Source organism: Daphnia magna, linkage group LG1 (genome assembly GCF_020631705.1).
Source record: "Daphnia magna isolate NIES linkage group LG1, ASM2063170v1.1, whole genome shotgun sequence".
In the NCBI taxonomy this organism is placed as follows: Eukaryota; Metazoa; Arthropoda; class Branchiopoda; order Diplostraca; family Daphniidae; genus Daphnia; species Daphnia magna.
In genome coordinates, this window is record NC_059182.1 from 4901154 (window position 1) to 4917433 (window position 16280).

Here is a 16280-nt window from a genome sequence, read left to right on the forward strand (position 1 = left end):
TGTGGTTTGTTGTTTTGGAGAAAAAGAATGCTTTAAAACCTATTACAGAGTACAGCAATATTTCTATTAGTTTGCAGAATTTTCTATTTGCCACCAAGAATACATTGATAAACAGTGAATGTTCAATATCTACCTCACCGTTAGCCTCAAATTCTTATTTCAATTATGGTTAAATTGGTCTTTAATGAGAGTTGAGTTCCTAAACCGGATAAGCGAAATCGTCCATCTGGATCCATAGTGTTCGTGAAGAGGTGAAGAATTAAATGATATTTCGGAACAAATAATAAAGTATACGCTGCTCAAACAAAAAGAAAAATAGTGTACACATGAATAAGGTTGGAAGCGCTTAACTTTAAATAGTATGTCTTCTGCAATGACCTCCAGGCTCCAGCGTCCTTGATCGTAAAGGGTTCAAAGTGTTGATCACGCTTTAATCTCAGCAGCTGAACCTTCTAAGTTGGCGTGCATCACTTTTGCAGCATCCCGAAATTTTGCATCGGTGTGTGATCTACCCTTGGTCCTTTCTCGTGACTGTGTTCTTTATGATGAGTAATATCCGTCTCGTTATCTGGATACACCGATATGGCTTTCGTGTGGTAAAAAGATTGTATGCCATCCTGGTTTGTAGTCTTTCAAATAATCAAATAAATCACACAAATTCGATTTCGATATTATCCTGTACTATATTTCTCCCGTTACCTTGAAGATGGTTTCATTGACAGTCACGAGCGTACCGTTGATGAGCTATTAAAAATGCAAAGGAAATTATTTACGCATAATTTGAAATCCAAGAAAGGAGAAAAAGGGAAACCCATAAGAGATTTGCTTTGTAAACTGTCTTACTTTCGAATGTGAAGTGCTGTTGACGTAATTGTCAGGCAAATCGAATGAAGGCCTATTGTCTTCATTAAAGCTCCACAAAGCGTTTAATTGATCTCGGATCACCCGTAAAGATTCTTCAAGAAAATTATACGAAACATATAATGTCAAGCTGTTAAGCATATATAGAAAGAGGAAATTGTACCTTGTAATTTCTGGAACATTGGGTTGGCGCCAAAAAACGGAAGAAGTAGGCAAAAGTGACAGATTAAATCCTAACAATTCAGAAGACTCACTGGAATCATCATTTTTGTGACTATAGCTTGGGTTGTCATTGCTGCTCGACAGTCCCTCAATGGAAGAATCATTGTCAACCATAATTCCCATCTGAAATGATGGCTGGGAAGGCGTACTTGCTTGGTGTGGTATTTCAATATCTGTATATGAAGAAAAATAGTTTTTAAAAAATTCAGAGCTGCTTTTAAATATTAAATGGCATTTTACCTTTGGTGGGCCCGTTAGGCATTGCTGAGATGGCAAAAACCAGCAAAGCGACGAAAAAACTGACCACCACCTTCATTCTTTAAATAACTGTAAAGACGTTTAAAATATGTGTCAAACACGCGTGACTCCAAATCCTAGATAGGAACGACAATCCTTATAGTTTCCGGTTGAGATGAGATCGCGCACTCCACCGAGCTAGCCAGCCGTTGATATAATGACACGCGAAACTAACGTTGCTCCTCATATAACCTCCTTTTCCATGAGGTACGCGTAATTACGGTGCAATAGTTTTCCAGCTTACCGGGGTTTTCATTACAGCTGCCCTCGCACAATCCCAGGTGAAGCTGATGCGACACTACTATTTTTCACTTTTTTCTAAGGATGTTGGGCGAAATCGTTCCAGAACACATCCCAAACCATCTAATAAGTGGCAAAAAGGCCGTTTTTTTCATTAGAACATTTCTTTATACTACGTATATATATGCAATGCATAGACATTCTGCCCCCTTAAAAAACTAACAAATATTATATGGACTAGGCACGGAGAAGTTACCAGTATTGGTAGGAGACTTTGCGTTTGTTTTTTAGACACATTATAAGCTAAGAAGAGTAAATGCTATACAAATTAGCCATAATACCTTACTTTTCCTGATTAAAATTGAACACTAACGAAATACGTGGAGCTTGGGGAATATACAGAGCGCAGTCATCTGGACTTCCTATTTGGAAATCCGGTCTATTCAAATCTAAGCAGTACTACACACCTTGTTACCACGCTCATGAAAAAAAAAAAAAAATTAACGCGATTTTTTGAAAAGCAAAAGTTTTTATTTGCCAATAGTCGACTATCCTACAAATTTATTTTTCACTTGTTGCTCGACGCTTGGCCAGTTTCCATCCGGTCGGAAATGTTATTATACCCTTTGTTTGTTTTGTTTTTTTCCTCGATGCTAGTATGATATAGATTGTTTTGGGTGGAAGGAAGTGCGAACTAGAAAGCAGGCGTTGCTTTTCTATACGTACGGACCATTATTCCGGGGCACTATATACACATCATCATCAGTGATACATCATAGAACTGAATCAACCAAGATTTCTCGTTGTTCTTGGTTATCTCTGTTGCTAGGTGTAAATAATTTGTACACTCTATCAGTTCGCCAACAGAGAAATAAGAAATGTAAAAAGACTCTTATGAATGATAAATTGAGTTCAAGGTGTCTGTCATCAGTGCCGCAATCATGTTTGATATAGCCAAAAGCGCTAGCCAGTTGTGTCACAGAAACGGTGACATCTGTCTTCCTCATAATAATTAAAAAAATATATATATGTTCAATTAAAGGAAACCCATCCATTGGGAAGAGACGAATGTCCCCAGCTTTTTTAGACTTATAGAGAAACGTAGAAATCAATTCAAATGTTGTCAAGGTTACAAAGAAACTGAAATTCGAATTGCATTTGAGCCCATTTTTAAAAATCGCATCTTTGATTGAACGAAGAAATCTCCGAGCTTTGCTAGCAAATTGGTAAAACATCGTTATTCTCGTTTTCTTGGCAGTTGTAACTTACTGGTTATATTAATTTAGAAGGACCTTCAGAACAGGACGTTCTCAGTATCGAAATTCAACAGGCAGGTTTTTACTGAAAGCCGAACTCAAGGGCATTTCACATTTTTGTTTTTTCTTCTAGTACATTTATGTCAAGTTCTTGATTATCCAATGGCTTTTTGTTTCTTGCTTTCTAAAATGCCGAGCGTAAGAAAAAAGCAATAGGTAGCTGAAAAAGTGCTAACACAGGAAACGTTATAACCACAGCGTTTATCATCAAGTTGATTTTTTAAATTATACCAGTTATAAATAAATAAGCAAAATATTGCTTGTTTTTTAAGCAAATTCCAGTAGGAACTCGCCCGACACAATGATTAACAGAAATTTTTAGCCTGTGGGAGAACTTGGCGCAATTGTTCAAATGCAAAATAGGGCGTGGCCCCTAGTTTAGAAATGTATGTCGGCCAGGCGAACTACCCATTTCAGTTTATGGCCAACCAAAGAGTTTCTGTTGGCAATCTTTAATATTTCTTCTTGAAATATTAAATCCGATGAATGCAAAAACATTTCAAATGTATCATCACATTGCGACGGAGACAAATCACTGAACACGATAATGATGCAAATTGTTTTAGAGATTACCATCGTTTACGAGTTTCTGAAGTTACCTTCATTTTAGTAGTTAAAAATCTGATAGATTATATCAGAAAAAAAGAACGTTGAATTAAAAAAACAAAACAAAAGTAATTGAAAACTAACAAGCGATGCGATGAATTGCACTTCCTTTGAAGCGTGCTATTTGTAGCTGACGCATTCTACCATGCAGCCTTCCGCATTCGGTAATATTTTTTCACGTTAACGCCATTAAAAGAAATTCACATGGCCCTTGCAAGTGGGTATAAACGCAATTTGTTTCTCACTTTTCTTTTCTTCCTTTGTTACCATCTCGAAAAGGTGTCCAATTCACGGCAAGTTGATACATTATTTATATATATCTACCCAACATGCTGTGATTATTCTGAGAAACGAGGATAAAGGTGTATGAACAGAAAAGGTCAATAATACCTTTCTCTCACTATGTACAGTCCGGCCATTACCGTCTAACTCGGGGTTTTGCTTGTTATTATATAGCAAGGCTCCGCCCACTTACCAAACATTTCGAAGGCTATACAGCTTAGTCACGGAAAAATTCTTCGAACACTTCCGTCGTGACGGCAGCCTGCAGGAACCGACGAAGGTTGAATTTCAGCCGAGCATATATAAAGCCGTTGCGGAGAACAAGATAGTATTACACCTCTCGTTTTGGAGGCAAGTGCGATTTTAGCAATCGAAGCGTGGGGCATTATCAGCATGAAGTTCTGTGTAAGTTATCCAACTTTACACTGTGTAACACGGAGATAATAAATTAACAAAGAGAGACATAAATTTTGACGTACACCAATCTATCGTTCCCAATTTTAATCTTTTCATCTTGATTTAACTAAAACGAGGTTGCCGCTGTTCTCTTAGTGACATGTATGACAATCACGGCATCGGACATCGTTTCGCCCTGGAATGCCGGATGGAGCGCTGTGATAGTAGCGGGTCACGATGGCCCGTACGATGATTTCAACGACCAGCTCAACGATTACGAAAACTTCCCTAGCATTGATGATCCGGAAATGTTTTCGACTCAGTACATCGCTCAAGACGAACTCGGCCAGACTAGTTTCGGTTACGCTCACACTGGTCAGGCAGCCACTAATTATCGCGATGCTTGGGGTAATCAGGTGGGCAATTGGGCCTTCATCACTCCCGAAGGCCAGCAAATTATCGTCGCTTACATCGCCGACGACCAGGGCTTCCGCGCATTCTCTGAAAATCTACCAGTGGCGCCATCTTTCATTAACGAAGCTCCGACGGATACAATCGAAGTGGCCGCTGCTCGGGCCGAACATTTGGCTGCTTACCACCTTGTCAAAAATCGACCTGTTGCTGTAATTCCAGCGGAAGTTCCCAACGTGGGCTTTATCCAGTCTGTGACGGATACCCCGGAAGTAATGCTAGCCAAAACCGAATTCATGAAAGTTTTCAACGCGATCAAGAACAGTCGAGCCGTACAAAAATAAAAAGCCAATGTATATGGTTGTCACAGCGTCCGTGCATAATTCCTATATCTTATTTGCAGTGAAAATAGAAAGATTTTGTTTGAAAAATGATGCTCGTTTTCTTCCTTATTAGGCTGCAAGTTCGATGGAGAATTGTTAAAACGTACATGCATTCTGCTTTCAAGATCGTTTGATATGCAAAATACCTTGAAGGACTTTAAAGGCGTGTCTTACCCCTTTATTGCGCCTTGAACGCGGAGTGAAAGTGGATCGAGCCACACACATCAGGTGACATTGCTCTATAGTTGATAGGTTTTTTTTTTTTACTTCGGGCGAAGGGTGGGCAGTTTTCCTCTCATTGCCTAATGGAAAAGTTTCAAGGAACTGCTTGTATACCCAGTGTAAAACCTGTTGTACTCGACCCTGAAATTACAAAATCAAGTTCAATTTTTCAAATAGTCTGTATGTTTTTGTTTGTTTTCATTTTCTTTTTTCACGCCTCATTATTTTTATGTGGCTTTCAATGATCGCGAGCATTAAACTTCACACAACACCGGTTTTCAAATCACATCAATGTCAATCTTTCTTTAGCGTAAAGATTGGTTAAAAACGCTGTCTTATCAACTAATTGGTTTCAAGATATGACATACAACATACAGTTTTAAAAAAAACTATTTGAAAGATATAATTGTTATTGTTGTTCATGTAATTTCCGTTGGCGTCATGGGCATGCCATAGATAAAAATATCTTTATCATACCGCAAATTGGTGTATAGTACACGCCATAGAAATAAAAACAACAAAATCTTGTTTGAAAGATAATCGTCTGGACAGCCAGACCTCTACCCCCCGTTACGTTTGTTCGCGTGCAAAAGACTCACCTGTTATAGGCTACTACCTTATAGATCACAAGGATGAACAACCCAATGTTTCTTCCTATATAGATCTATATAAGTAACACTAAATCTGAAGCCGCTCCATTAGTTGGACATTGTTCGTTCACATCGCCGAAAACAATGTGACTATCGATGTCGTAATATTCAAGTCTTTTATTGGAGGGAATTAATGCAGCAAGAGCGAAGAATACGATGTCACAATAAATAATTAAATACATCGTTCTAAAAACATGCGATAATTTGAAAAAAAAGGAAACGTTTTGAAACAACACAACAGAACAGAGAGATCATTTTGCATCAAGAGTTTGTGAGATCCATTCCAGGTAGTTGTCGACTCGCGTGTATATGCCTGGAAGCTTCGGAAGTGCGCAACCGATTCCACCGCTGACCAGTCCGATCGCAACGTGATGATCTTTGTCCTGAATCATCAGAGGTCCACCACTATCTCCCTGAAATGTAATTCAGAAATTTCGCATCGTCAGTCAGCAGTTCCACACACTTAAAAAACCCAAACAATACGTTGCAAGAATCTTTCCCGCCTTCCTCGTAACCGGCACACATGGAATTTTCGGTTATAGCCAACGCTTTTCTGCCTTCCTCCAACCACTGCTTGCACTTTTCGTTGGCCAAAATGGGAACTCCGACTTTCCTTAATTTAGTCGCATGACGGCCTCCTAAAATCCACAACCGCGTTTCAGTCATTCACGCGTATTTTTCATTAGATTGCTTAGCTTATCTACCGCTCTTGTCGTGCCCCCATCCGGCCACGGTTGCCATCACACCTGTCAATGGTTCTTTGACCGGATCAGGCAAACAAATGGGCTTTACTAAATCACTCCAAGCGGCTTCTTGCGCTAGATTGATGAGAGCGATATCATCGGCCACTTTGCTCTTGGCGGGATCGTAAGACGGATGATTCACAATTTGATTGATGCGAAACATTCGCGCTTCGTTCGCTATATTGTTTTCGCCGCGGTTCCAAGCGACGCTCACCTGAAACTGAGTCGCTTCTTTCCTATTATTAATGATGCAATCGGCCGACAAGAGATAAACTCAATTAAAACGCATCAGCTAGAAAAAAAAAGGAAACAGAAAATTGGCTTGCCTGATACAATGAGCAGCTGTCAGGACCCATTTCTTGTGAATTAGGACCCCACCGCAAATGAGCTCTCCACGTAAACCAACTAGCGACACCATCCTGAAACGTCCACATCATTTAATTAATCGAACCATTATGCTCAAATGAAGAAGAATTAAATTGATTATATCGTCGTATGATACCAAGGAAATTCGCCTTCAAACGTTTCGTCGCCATTGACTATTTTCGCCTTGCGTCCTTTGATACTGGACAGACCACAATCCACATCAGCCACTAAAAATACAAATTTCGGACACGAATCAGCGACACTGTCATCACATCACTTAAAGATAAAACAATATAGCTTTGCTATGTATACATGTTGTTAGCGCTTACGGTTAGTGAAGCCGTGGATAACAGGGAATTGGAGAAGGAGAACTGACAGCAACGTGAAGAACGACGACAACCGCATGATTTGCATTGTGTTGACACACGCGATCAGTTTGGCTTTTTAAAGCGTAGCAGCACAACTATGCGTTTACAGCAACAAACAGTAGAAGCGAAACTGTTGTCACTCGTAGCGGACCTATCCGTCATTTATACTCGAGTCGAAGGGTCATTGAAGATAACAAAGACCTTCAAAAACATATAGCCCTCTTAGTTAGCTATAGCCTACACGGTATAGATCTACCTTATATAGTGTGTATACTGTGAACATTGAATTCAAGGCTTTGCTACCGGTATGTACGAGACAAACAGTGAATGTGTGTCGATGCTACCCTGATTATTCAAAAACACGGTTCACAAGCACGTGCTCTTCATTTCGGTGTTCCCTTGAAAAACAACGCACATTAGTTTTCACCGGGTCGCTATAGGCCTACCTAACAGATCATTTCGGATATTTTCCGACTACATTTTATGCATTTAAACATTTAGGACTACATCTTGAATGATCCGTGAATTCGATGTTGCAGTCAAGTCAAAAAGGGCAGTACAATTGTTTGCGAGAAATTAGTGGGGTTTGTTAATTAAACTGATGCTGATTGATATATGAACGCAAATTTAAACTATGTTCTTTATAGCTACGTACTATATAGTGCATATCCTATTTGTGACGGGGAATAACCTTAGTCTAAATGCAAAACGAATAGGGGCCAACCCTTGACTGAATTCTTTATGAGGGTTAAAATCTTACTCGTTGTGCAGAACCCCTTTTCGGTTGCAGGAACCTATTCAATGCCAACGACTTATTCAATTCGGAACACGGCAATTACACATGCATAACAAATTGCAAATAAATGCCAATATGAACATTTTTCTAAGATTTTCTTTACACGTATTTATTCGAAAATAAACGTTGTGAATCAGTATTTTTTTAAATGTACAAGAAAGGCTCTGTTCATAATTTAGTCATAAATATAGTTATATGTACAGATTGTATACAAAAGAAAACCACTACGGAAAATTTGAGTTCATACTGCGCGTACCAACTCTGAGATCCAATCGAGATATTTGTTGACGCGGGTGTAGAGGCCGGGCAGTCGAGGTCGTGCACAACCGACGCCGGCGCTAACGACACCGACGAGTAGATGGCGTCCATCCTTTTTAATCATCAACGGGCCTCCACTGTCACCCTGAAAAAAATTCAGAATTTTTGAATTTTTGATTTTGAACAAAACACAAACATTAAAACATATAGAATATCTATTGCCTACCTGGCAAGCATCTTTGCCACCTTGTTCGAATCCGGCGCACATGGACGTGTCGACAATGGTCAGCGGCTTCTTCTCATCTTTGTACCACTCTTGGCATACTTTATTCTCAATTATAGGTAGGTCAACCTTCTGGAGGGCGTTTGGTCTTTGACCACCTTTCATTTTAGAATTTTTTTTTTTTTTTAAGATAAGCTGAGATTAACCTCATTTCGATATAAAACAGCAATAGAAAAAAATAGGTAGGATAGTTAGTATACGATTTATACCGTTTTTGATTTCGTTGGTTAAACCCCAGCCGGCCACCGTGGCCACCATTCCAGTGTAAGAATCCTTGTCCGGATTGGGTAGACAAGTAGGTTGAACCATGTCGTTCCATTCGGCTTCTTGATCTAATTGAATTAAGGCGATGTCATCGGCCACTTTGCTCTTCACAGGATCGTAAGTGGGATGATTGACGATTCGATTAACGCGCAACAATCGAATGCCCTTCCGGGCCGTTCCATCACGAGCCTTCATATCAAGACCTGCCACGCCCACATGAAATTGCGTAGCTTCTTTCCTGCCATTTTTTTTTTTTTAGTTTTACAGGGTGAAAAAAATAAATAAAATATTCGGACGCTTTATATTGGACTCTCGGTGTTGGTAAATTGCAATGCGTTTAATTATTAAGTACGCCTACGTGATGCAATGGGCTGCAGTCAGGACCCATTTCTTATGGATGAGGGCGCCACCGCAGAATCGCTCACCGCGCAGACCCACTAACGAGACCATCCTGTCATCCAGAAGTGATTTGATTTAATGATCTGATTTTTTTTTTTTTTTTTTTGCGGGGAACAAGGGGATTGATTCATTTCTTAGTTTTTTTTTTTTTTTTGTTTTTACCAAGGAAATTCTCCTTCCGCAGCGTCTACTCCGTTGACAATCTTGGCTTTGCGAAGTTTGGCCATTCCGCAGTCAACATCGGCCACTGCCAAACGTCAAGTCAATTAATGAAATGATGACGCGTTTTAGATAATATAAGCCAAAGACATCGAAAATGATTTACTGTTAAGGAAGGCATGGATGAGTGGAAAACAGCAAAGAGATAGCACAATCAACGAGAAATACTGCTGATGCATGACTTTAGTATCAAATTAATGTTAATTTTGTGTTTCAAACAAGAGCTACTATGGTCAGGACTGGTTTTAGTTGTACGACAGACTGAGGAAGTTAAACGCGGATAAGTGATTTTATAAGGAACAAGGAAGGCTGATCTACATGTTGGTGGAAACGGAAAGTGCGCGACACAAGACATGACCTTCCATCATGATGGGCATCGAAGGTTTTATGTTGTGTATATTCACACCAGGACAAAATGTGTGTCACCAGTGTAAAATAAGCAGCACAGTTTGCTGCATAAGTACGTGTACAATAACATATACCCTGATGTGTTTGGTCGCGGTGCAACAGTGGTACAAGGATATCATATTAGCATAACTGCGTTACCTTGTCGGATCATCGAACTTGCACCCTCACCGCATCGCTTCCGTTTCTTTTCCTCCATTATGTACCACATGTGTATATTCCCAATTGCCATTTGCGTAAAACAACTCTATACGTATATACAACCAGCTTAGTGACATACTGTATGTGTAGAGTTCCATGCAGAAATGTGAAAAAGATCATCAGTTTATCTATTTCATGGATAATGTTCCTACTTCGAATCATTTCCATCTTTGGTCAAATTCCCTTTAAATTGGGCAAGGCCTAATATGAGGGTTATATAATGTAAGTTTCACAATGTTGTCTTAACGTAAGGGACAAAAGGGCAGGTGTCAACAGCTCACCAATAGATTTAAATACGTAAGCTGAGACAATTGTTGCATGTACACTGAATAAAATGAAAAGGGTGGCCATCCATCCGTAACATCGTTACCTTGCAATCACGACACATTGAAATATTCGATTAAACTCCCGTATGGAAAACGCGTTCTTCACCTAGAAAATTGTCCGTACACGTGAAAACCGTGGTGACTTTATTTCGTGTCAGGTGTCATCACTTCCTATCACGTTTCTCTTTTTATTCTCCTTGACGAAGACCCTATCTCTAGCAGCCGGTGCAAAAACCTAATGCTACTATACTGTATAGATTCCAGTGCACTCGTGCCGTTTACACGAAACAATACAATAAACGATACGGGCTCTCGCAATGCTGTTTCCTTGACGTTTATTGCCTCCCGCACAACGAGAGAGTACCTTGAAAAATAAATTAAAACAGGAAGGATGAGTTTGGGGGATGTTCCCTTTTTTGTTTTTTACGTGACTTATGACGTGTTCTATCGGTGTGTGGACGTGTTTAGACGTTTATACGGTGGTGTATAAAAACACCGGTCGGGTCGGTTAAGAAGTTCACTTGCTCAGTCAGCAGCGAATATCACATCATTTACATCGCGAACACAAGTTACCAGCTATCATGAAAACTATTCTAGCTATAACCGGACTTATTTTCTTTCAGCCGCTGGATGCCTTCATTAACAGTATATTTTTATTTCAACGTCATAGGTTTTTAAAGTGAATTTCTATTAATTTTTATTTTCTTAAAAAAAAATAAAAAATGTAACGCTATTAGTGGCAGATGTGGATTGCGGAATGTCAGTGGTTCGTAACGGCAAAATAGTCAACGGAATCGACGCCGAAGCAGCGGAATTCCCTTGGTATATTTTCGGAAAAAAACAAACAAACAATAACTTTTAATTCTTTGAATGTTAAACGACAAATGTTTGCATTGATTTCAACAGGATTGTTTCGCTTAAGCAGAGAGGCGAACATTTTTGCGGAGGTGCACTCATCAACAGTCGATGGGCCTTAACGGCCGCCCACTGCCTGCTCAGGTAACTCATTTCATCTGATTTCCCTCCTAATATAGGACATCAATTGAATTGATGTCCAAATATAATTCAATGTTCAATTGTAAACGTTCTAATGCAACAACCGCAATTTTCTTTCGATTAAACCAGTCGAAGGGCTTCGCAGATTCAGGTGAGCGTGGCCGAGCACAACCTCCTCGACGCCAATAGCCAACACACTAAACTGTTCCAGGTGACCGACATAGTCTTGCATCCATCGTACGTGACTCGCCAATTGGCTGGTGATATCGCCCTCATCAGCTTCGACCAAGAGGTCCAATGGGGCGATCGTGTTCAACCCGTCTGTCTTCCCAATCCGGACAAAGATCCGTTTGCTGGCTTCCTGGCAACTGTGGCCGGATGGGGCTGGACTGACGAGGTTAAAAACGGTATTTGAAAAACAAAAAAGGATGTTTGAATGTTTACGTGATGATGAGTTTCATTTCTTTTTCGATCCATTTTCGAAATGTAAGGTGGGAAAAGAGCCAACATTCTGCAAAAGGTCGATGTGCCCATCTTGGCTAATGCCGACTGTCAGCAGTGGTATAAAGACGAGAAAAAGTCGCTGATTATTGTTGACACGGCCTTGTGTGCCGGACTGGAAGTCGGTGGCAAAGACGCTTGCCAAGTACTAAATATTTCTAAAGCCATTTTTTCTTTCGAAGCCATAGCCATCAAATGATCTGAATGTGAATGTTTTGTTTTGTAGGGTGACAGCGGTGGCCCCTTAGTGGTGAAAAAAGATGGCCGTCACTTGCTGGTTGGCGTTGTGAGCGCCGGAATCGGTTGCGCCAGACCTCGGTTGCCCGGCCTTTACACTCGAGTTAACCATTATCTCGACTGGATTTCCCGCACTGTCCGCCAAGAACAAGAACTATAACAGACTTAATATATTTAGCTGTAAATAAATGAATGTAAACACATAGAAATGTAAAATAAACGCATAAGAGCAACATCTTAAACAATTTTTCTCTACGTCTGTCTCAAAAAATTATTTTTGCTATCTGGACATGATTGAACATGGCTGATTGTGGTTGCAAGTGTTTGCACGAATTATCCATATTCCTTAGAATACAATGAGGAACGTGCTGAATTTTTTTAAAGAAAACAAATCAATATATATACTTTTTTGAAGCCACGAACATGAGTTAAATTGTTGCTTACCTCTTTTGGACTAAAAGACAATTATGCTGGGTGCTGGTAAATAAACATGTGTATATAGACTAGACTAGAGTCTTTCTCAGTCCACAAATAAAACGCGGCGTAAAACTATGAAATAATAATAATTATGCGGTTGTACATGATTGAAAAAATTAAACGGATGATTTTGCGTATAAAGACGTGTATTTGAAAGCGTATCAAACTAATACATTTATTTGCAACGTTGCTTCAACATTGAAGTTAGAGTGAGTTCGAACCTCACTCGGGGCAGTATTAAGTAAAATAACTAAATTTTTTCTACTAAAAGTCAATTCTGTAAGAGCTGGTTGGTTTCTAAATGCTGCATGTAAAACAAGAAATACCACATTGCGATAATAAAGGTCCTACTGAGATTTGAACTCAGATTGTCAGAGTCAGAGTCTGAAGTGCTAACCATTACACCATAGAACCACTGCTAACTAAAGATCAAACATCATAGAATTACTTATAACAAATTTTTCTTAATAAGAAAAGAAAAAAAAAAGTCTTGTGTTTTCTTAATAAGAAAAAAAAATCGCTAAGATACAAACGGCATTCCGTACAAACCAGAGGAATTCTCTTTTGACGTACAGTACTTGTTGGCAGCAGTAGCAGACGAAAACAGCAATCCTACTGCTGTCTATTTATGTCAGAAAAGCTGGTAACGCCTAAGGTGTTCTACGAAATATCGAACATTCCAGTGCTGAAATACTTGTCGTGTTACGTGAGTAAGTTTCATTCCACTTGCATTCGCGTGATAGGGACATTTTTGTGACAGTGACAAGTATATCTAAACGTATACAAGAGTTTCTTATTTAGAATGGTCAATATGAAGCGAGATTACACAAAGGAGTTGATGCAATTAACTGCCATCTTGTCCAAGCCTAATTTCCAGGAAGAATTTATGGCATTTTATATAAGTAATTTTATATAAGTAAATGAGTTTCATAAGCTTCTTTTTATAAGCGGTTTTAAGGATCAAATGTAAGACTGTATCACGGATATGAGCATAAAATATGCAATCAAAAGAGCGATGTCAAGCGAGTTTTGAGTTAAGGTATAGACAATTTTTAGAAGAAAATACTCAAACATTTTGTATACTAATATATAATATAACCATTTGAATTTGTTCCAATCTTTGCAAGTCCAATTGCGGAATGCGGAACGAATCACCAAAAAGAAAAAGTGAAAAGGATACACGCGAGAAATACAAAAAGTATCTTTCTTTATTTAAGAAAAATTCAAACAAATGTGCAAATAAAAAGATGTACACAACAAAGTGGGGCCAATCGTAGTTTCATTACATGCGGACAGTGCGGGCAATCCAATCCAGGTAATTATTAACACGCGTGTAAAGACCAGGTAAACGAGGGCGAGCGCAACCGATTCCGGCGCTGACGACGCCCACCACCTGATGACGTCCATCTTTTTTAATCATCAACGGTCCGCCACTGTCACCCTAATTCCAATAAAAAAAAAAAATAAATAAATAATTCATGAAATGATAAATGAAAAATTAAAAAAAAATAAGATCCTTTACTTGACAAGAATCTTTGCCGCCATTTTCGAGACCGGCGCATAAGGCCGTGCTCACGATAGTCAGCGATTTTTTTTCGTCCTTGTACCACTGCTGACATTCGGCATTAGCCAAAATGGGCACATCGACCTTCTGCAGCGTATTGGCCCTTTTACCACCTTACATATCGGCAATCAAATGATAAAAACCAAATTTCAAAGTAATAAAAAACCAAACAACAATTGTTGTTGTACCGTTTTTGACCTCGTCGGTCCAACCCCAGCCGGCAGCGGTGGCCAACAATCCGGCGAATGAATCTTTGTCCGGATTAGGAAGACAGGCGGGTTGAATGCGATCGCTCCATTGGATCTCTTCATCGAGGTTCACAAGGGCAATATCATCGGCCAACTGTCGCGTCACGTACGACGGATGCATGACGATCTGATTGACGCGGAATAACTTGGTCTGTTGGCTATCGGCGCCCAGCAGATTATGCTCCGCCACGCTCACTTGGATCTGCGATGCCCGACGACTGTTGAAAATTTAAATATTTAGATTGCTTAGCTAAATAATTGTACACGAACACACAAAAGATAAACACGGATAGAATAAAGAAATTGTTGTTAGGATTCTGCTGTCGGCTTTATACTTAAGGACGCAATGGGCCGCTGTTAGAATCCAGCGTTTGTTGATCAGAGCGCCACCGCAAAAGTGCTCGCCACTCTGGCCGCGCAGCAGTTTCAGCGACACCATCCTATCACCCACAATCAGAATTAGCATTCATTCTTCTTCGACAATGGCGCCAAAATTCAAATTTCACCAAGGGAATTCTCCTTCGACGGCGTCGACGCCGTTGACGATCCGTCCGTTGGTGAATTTCGATATGCCGCAATCGACGTCGGCCACTAGGATCGATCAAATGAAAGGTTCCAAAAATATGACAGTCAAAACAAAGATAATAATCGAAATAAAATCTGAGTCCTAATACTGTTGATGAAAGCATTCAGCGGCTGGAAGCAAACGAAGCCCAGGATCACAAGAAGGGACTGCATGTTTTTATTTTTGGTATGTAGGACAATATTCGACTATAGACAGAAGATGAGAATCGCGCTTCAAACTGAGGTGTTGACTGTCTTTCTGGATTAAACGTCAGGCCTGCTTTATACTGGCCGTGCAACACAGTCGAAATAAACGGGGAGACGCGTACGCAAGTACGGGGCGGGTGTAGGAAGTTCTGAAAACACTAAACCTGAGTGCGCAGAGCAGGAACGAGGGACCTATACTCCTTTTCAAGGTTTTCTTTGTTTTCCAGCTTAGCAAACGTACGTCGGAGGTACGGTGTTGTCCGAACACATTCACGCAACATAGAGTGTAGAGAAATCGAATGTGTGTCAACGCCGCCGCCATAACTTTCCCCGATTTTCAACTGTCAAGGACGCTGGTACCATGTTACGATTGAATTGAAACGACGTCATCGAAGATGTTGCATTTTGTTACTCATTTTTATCGGGAAACGATTAGTCATGAAGGATGCTTTGTATACAACCTATTACTTGGCGTAATTCTATAATCGGAGACATGCAGTATATTTCAAAATGATAGCGGCGTCATGGTTTTTGATAGCTGCACGCTGCGTAGGTGTCCATTCCGAAAGGGGTTGCGCAACCTTTAAGGAATCGCATTTCGCATTCCAGTGTCGAATTTCAAATCTTCAATAGCGGGATTGGCCATTATCAGCATGAACAATGTCTTCTCCTCAGGCGATGATGTATCAGATAAAGGAAAACATCAGACAAGGAAAGATAAAAGGAGCTTTTCAACGAATCGTAATCCCTTCGTTCGTTCAAGATGCCCACTTTATCCGTCATTGGTGTTTTCGTTGCGTGTGTCAATACAAGTGGCCCATATTCATTTTCCTCGCCATAGCCAATCGAGTCCCCTATATCGAGGCCTACAGTACATTAAATCAATAGCTAGTATTAAAAAAGACTGTTGAGGGCAGTCGGCTTTCACCTCCATCCGCTTCCTGCTTAAAAATGCGGATGTCTCGATCGCAG

General features: G+C 40.0%; 5 protein-coding genes and 2 non-coding genes across 8 annotated transcripts; 2 read left to right on the forward strand and 5 right to left on the reverse strand.

The window, feature by feature from the left end:
- Window positions 1-66: 66 nt before the first annotated feature.
- LOC116930705 lies at window positions 67-1539 on the reverse strand. Its single transcript, XR_006643253.1, has 5 exons — window positions 1324-1539; window positions 1025-1256; window positions 844-956; window positions 700-744; window positions 67-629 (listed from the first exon to the last, which is right to left on the reverse strand). It is a non-coding gene; the product is annotated as an uncharacterized LOC116930705 (transcript).
- Window positions 1540-4070: 2531 nt separating this feature from the next.
- Window positions 4071-5062, forward strand: LOC123469956 (cuticle protein 7-like). Of its 2 annotated transcripts, none has more exons than XM_045169334.1 (2): window positions 4071-4229; window positions 4358-5062. In XM_045169334.1, the coding sequence occupies exons 1-2, from the start codon at window positions 4218-4220 to the stop codon at window positions 4973-4975; spliced, it is 630 nt and encodes a 209-aa protein (XP_045025269.1). In that variant the 5' UTR covers window positions 4071-4217; the 3' UTR covers window positions 4976-5062. The 2 variants fall into 2 exon arrangements, with proteins under 2 accessions (XP_045025269.1, XP_045025271.1); XM_045169336.1 differs by having other exon boundaries at window positions 4124-4229; window positions 4377-5062.
- Window positions 5063-5988: 926 nt separating this feature from the next.
- Window positions 5989-7486, reverse strand: LOC123469931 (trypsin-4-like). Its single transcript, XM_045169281.1, has 6 exons — window positions 7325-7486; window positions 7132-7222; window positions 6956-7048; window positions 6591-6865; window positions 6370-6524; window positions 5989-6299 (listed from the first exon to the last, which is right to left on the reverse strand). The coding sequence occupies exons 1-6, from the start codon at window positions 7407-7409 to the stop codon at window positions 6138-6140; spliced, it is 861 nt and encodes a 286-aa protein (XP_045025216.1). The 5' UTR covers window positions 7410-7486; the 3' UTR covers window positions 5989-6137.
- An 816-nt stretch (window positions 7487-8302) lies between these two features.
- Window positions 8303-9825, reverse strand: LOC116930412 (trypsin-1). The gene is made up of 6 exons (XM_032937829.2): window positions 9689-9825; window positions 9526-9610; window positions 9323-9415; window positions 8910-9202; window positions 8644-8798; window positions 8303-8562 (listed from the first exon to the last, which is right to left on the reverse strand). The coding sequence occupies exons 1-6, from the start codon at window positions 9759-9761 to the stop codon at window positions 8401-8403; spliced, it is 861 nt and encodes a 286-aa protein (XP_032793720.2). The 5' UTR covers window positions 9762-9825; the 3' UTR covers window positions 8303-8400.
- A 1193-nt stretch (window positions 9826-11018) lies between these two features.
- On the forward strand, window positions 11019-12481 carry LOC116930414 (trypsin-1). Its single transcript, XM_032937832.2, has 6 exons — window positions 11019-11159; window positions 11252-11336; window positions 11421-11513; window positions 11640-11917; window positions 12002-12156; window positions 12238-12481. Exons 1-6 carry the CDS (start codon window positions 11096-11098, stop codon window positions 12406-12408), a joined length of 846 nt encoding a protein of 281 aa, XP_032793723.1. The 5' UTR covers window positions 11019-11095; the 3' UTR covers window positions 12409-12481.
- A 586-nt stretch (window positions 12482-13067) lies between these two features.
- Window positions 13068-13139, reverse strand: Trnaq-cug. The gene has a single exon. It is a non-coding gene; the product is annotated as a tRNA-Gln (tRNA).
- An 810-nt stretch (window positions 13140-13949) lies between these two features.
- On the reverse strand, window positions 13950-15597 carry LOC123476412 (serine proteinase stubble-like). The gene is made up of 6 exons (XM_045179407.1): window positions 15212-15597; window positions 15044-15128; window positions 14873-14977; window positions 14478-14755; window positions 14248-14402; window positions 13950-14166 (listed from the first exon to the last, which is right to left on the reverse strand). The coding sequence occupies exons 1-6, from the start codon at window positions 15273-15275 to the stop codon at window positions 14008-14010; spliced, it is 846 nt and encodes a 281-aa protein (XP_045035342.1). The 5' UTR covers window positions 15276-15597; the 3' UTR covers window positions 13950-14007.
- Between the last annotated feature and the right edge of the window lie 683 nt (window positions 15598-16280).

Excerpts from the sequence above, each read along its gene's own strand:
- LOC116930414 (XM_032937832.2), top strand. The coding sequence starts at position 11,096 with ATGAAAACTATTCTAGCTATAACCGGACTTATTTTCTTTCAGCCGCTG. Across the intron at positions 11,160-11,251 it reads GCTGGATGCCTTCATTAACA|TGGCAGATGTGGATTGCGGA; the intron begins GTATATTTTTAT and ends TAACGCTATTAG. Across the intron at positions 11,337-11,420 it reads GAAGCAGCGGAATTCCCTTG|GATTGTTTCGCTTAAGCAGA; the intron begins GTATATTTTCGG and ends TGATTTCAACAG.
- LOC123476412 (XM_045179407.1), bottom strand. The coding sequence starts at position 15,275 with ATGCAGTCCCTTCTTGTGATCCTGGGCTTCGTTTGCTTCCAGCCGCTG. Across the intron at positions 15,129-15,211 it reads GCTGAATGCTTTCATCAACA|TGGCCGACGTCGATTGCGGC; the intron begins GTATTAGGACTC and ends GATCGATCCTAG. Across the intron at positions 14,756-14,872 it reads GCGGCCCATTGCGTCCTTAA|TCGTCGGGCATCGCAGATCC; the intron begins GTATAAAGCCGA and ends AATTTTCAACAG.
- LOC123469931 (XM_045169281.1), bottom strand. The coding sequence starts at position 7,409 with ATGCAAATCATGCGGTTGTCGTCGTTCTTCACGTTGCTGTCAGTTCTC. Across the intron at positions 7,049-7,131 it reads TTTGAAGGCGAATTTCCTTG|GATGGTGTCGCTAGTTGGTT; the intron begins GTATCATACGAC and ends TGGACGTTTCAG. Across the intron at positions 6,300-6,369 it reads GCGGGAAAGATTCTTGCAAC|GGAGATAGTGGTGGACCTCT; the intron begins GTATTGTTTGGG and ends ATTACATTTCAG.
- LOC116930412 (XM_032937829.2), bottom strand. The coding sequence starts at position 9,761 with ATGCATCAGCAGTATTTCTCGTTGATTGTGCTATCTCTTTGCTGTTTT. Across the intron at positions 9,611-9,688 it reads CATCCATGCCTTCCTTAACA|TGGCCGATGTTGACTGCGGA; the intron begins GTAAATCATTTT and ends GACGTTTGGCAG. Across the intron at positions 9,416-9,525 it reads GCGGAAGGAGAATTTCCTTG|GATGGTCTCGTTAGTGGGTC; the intron begins GTAAAAACAAAA and ends TCTGGATGACAG.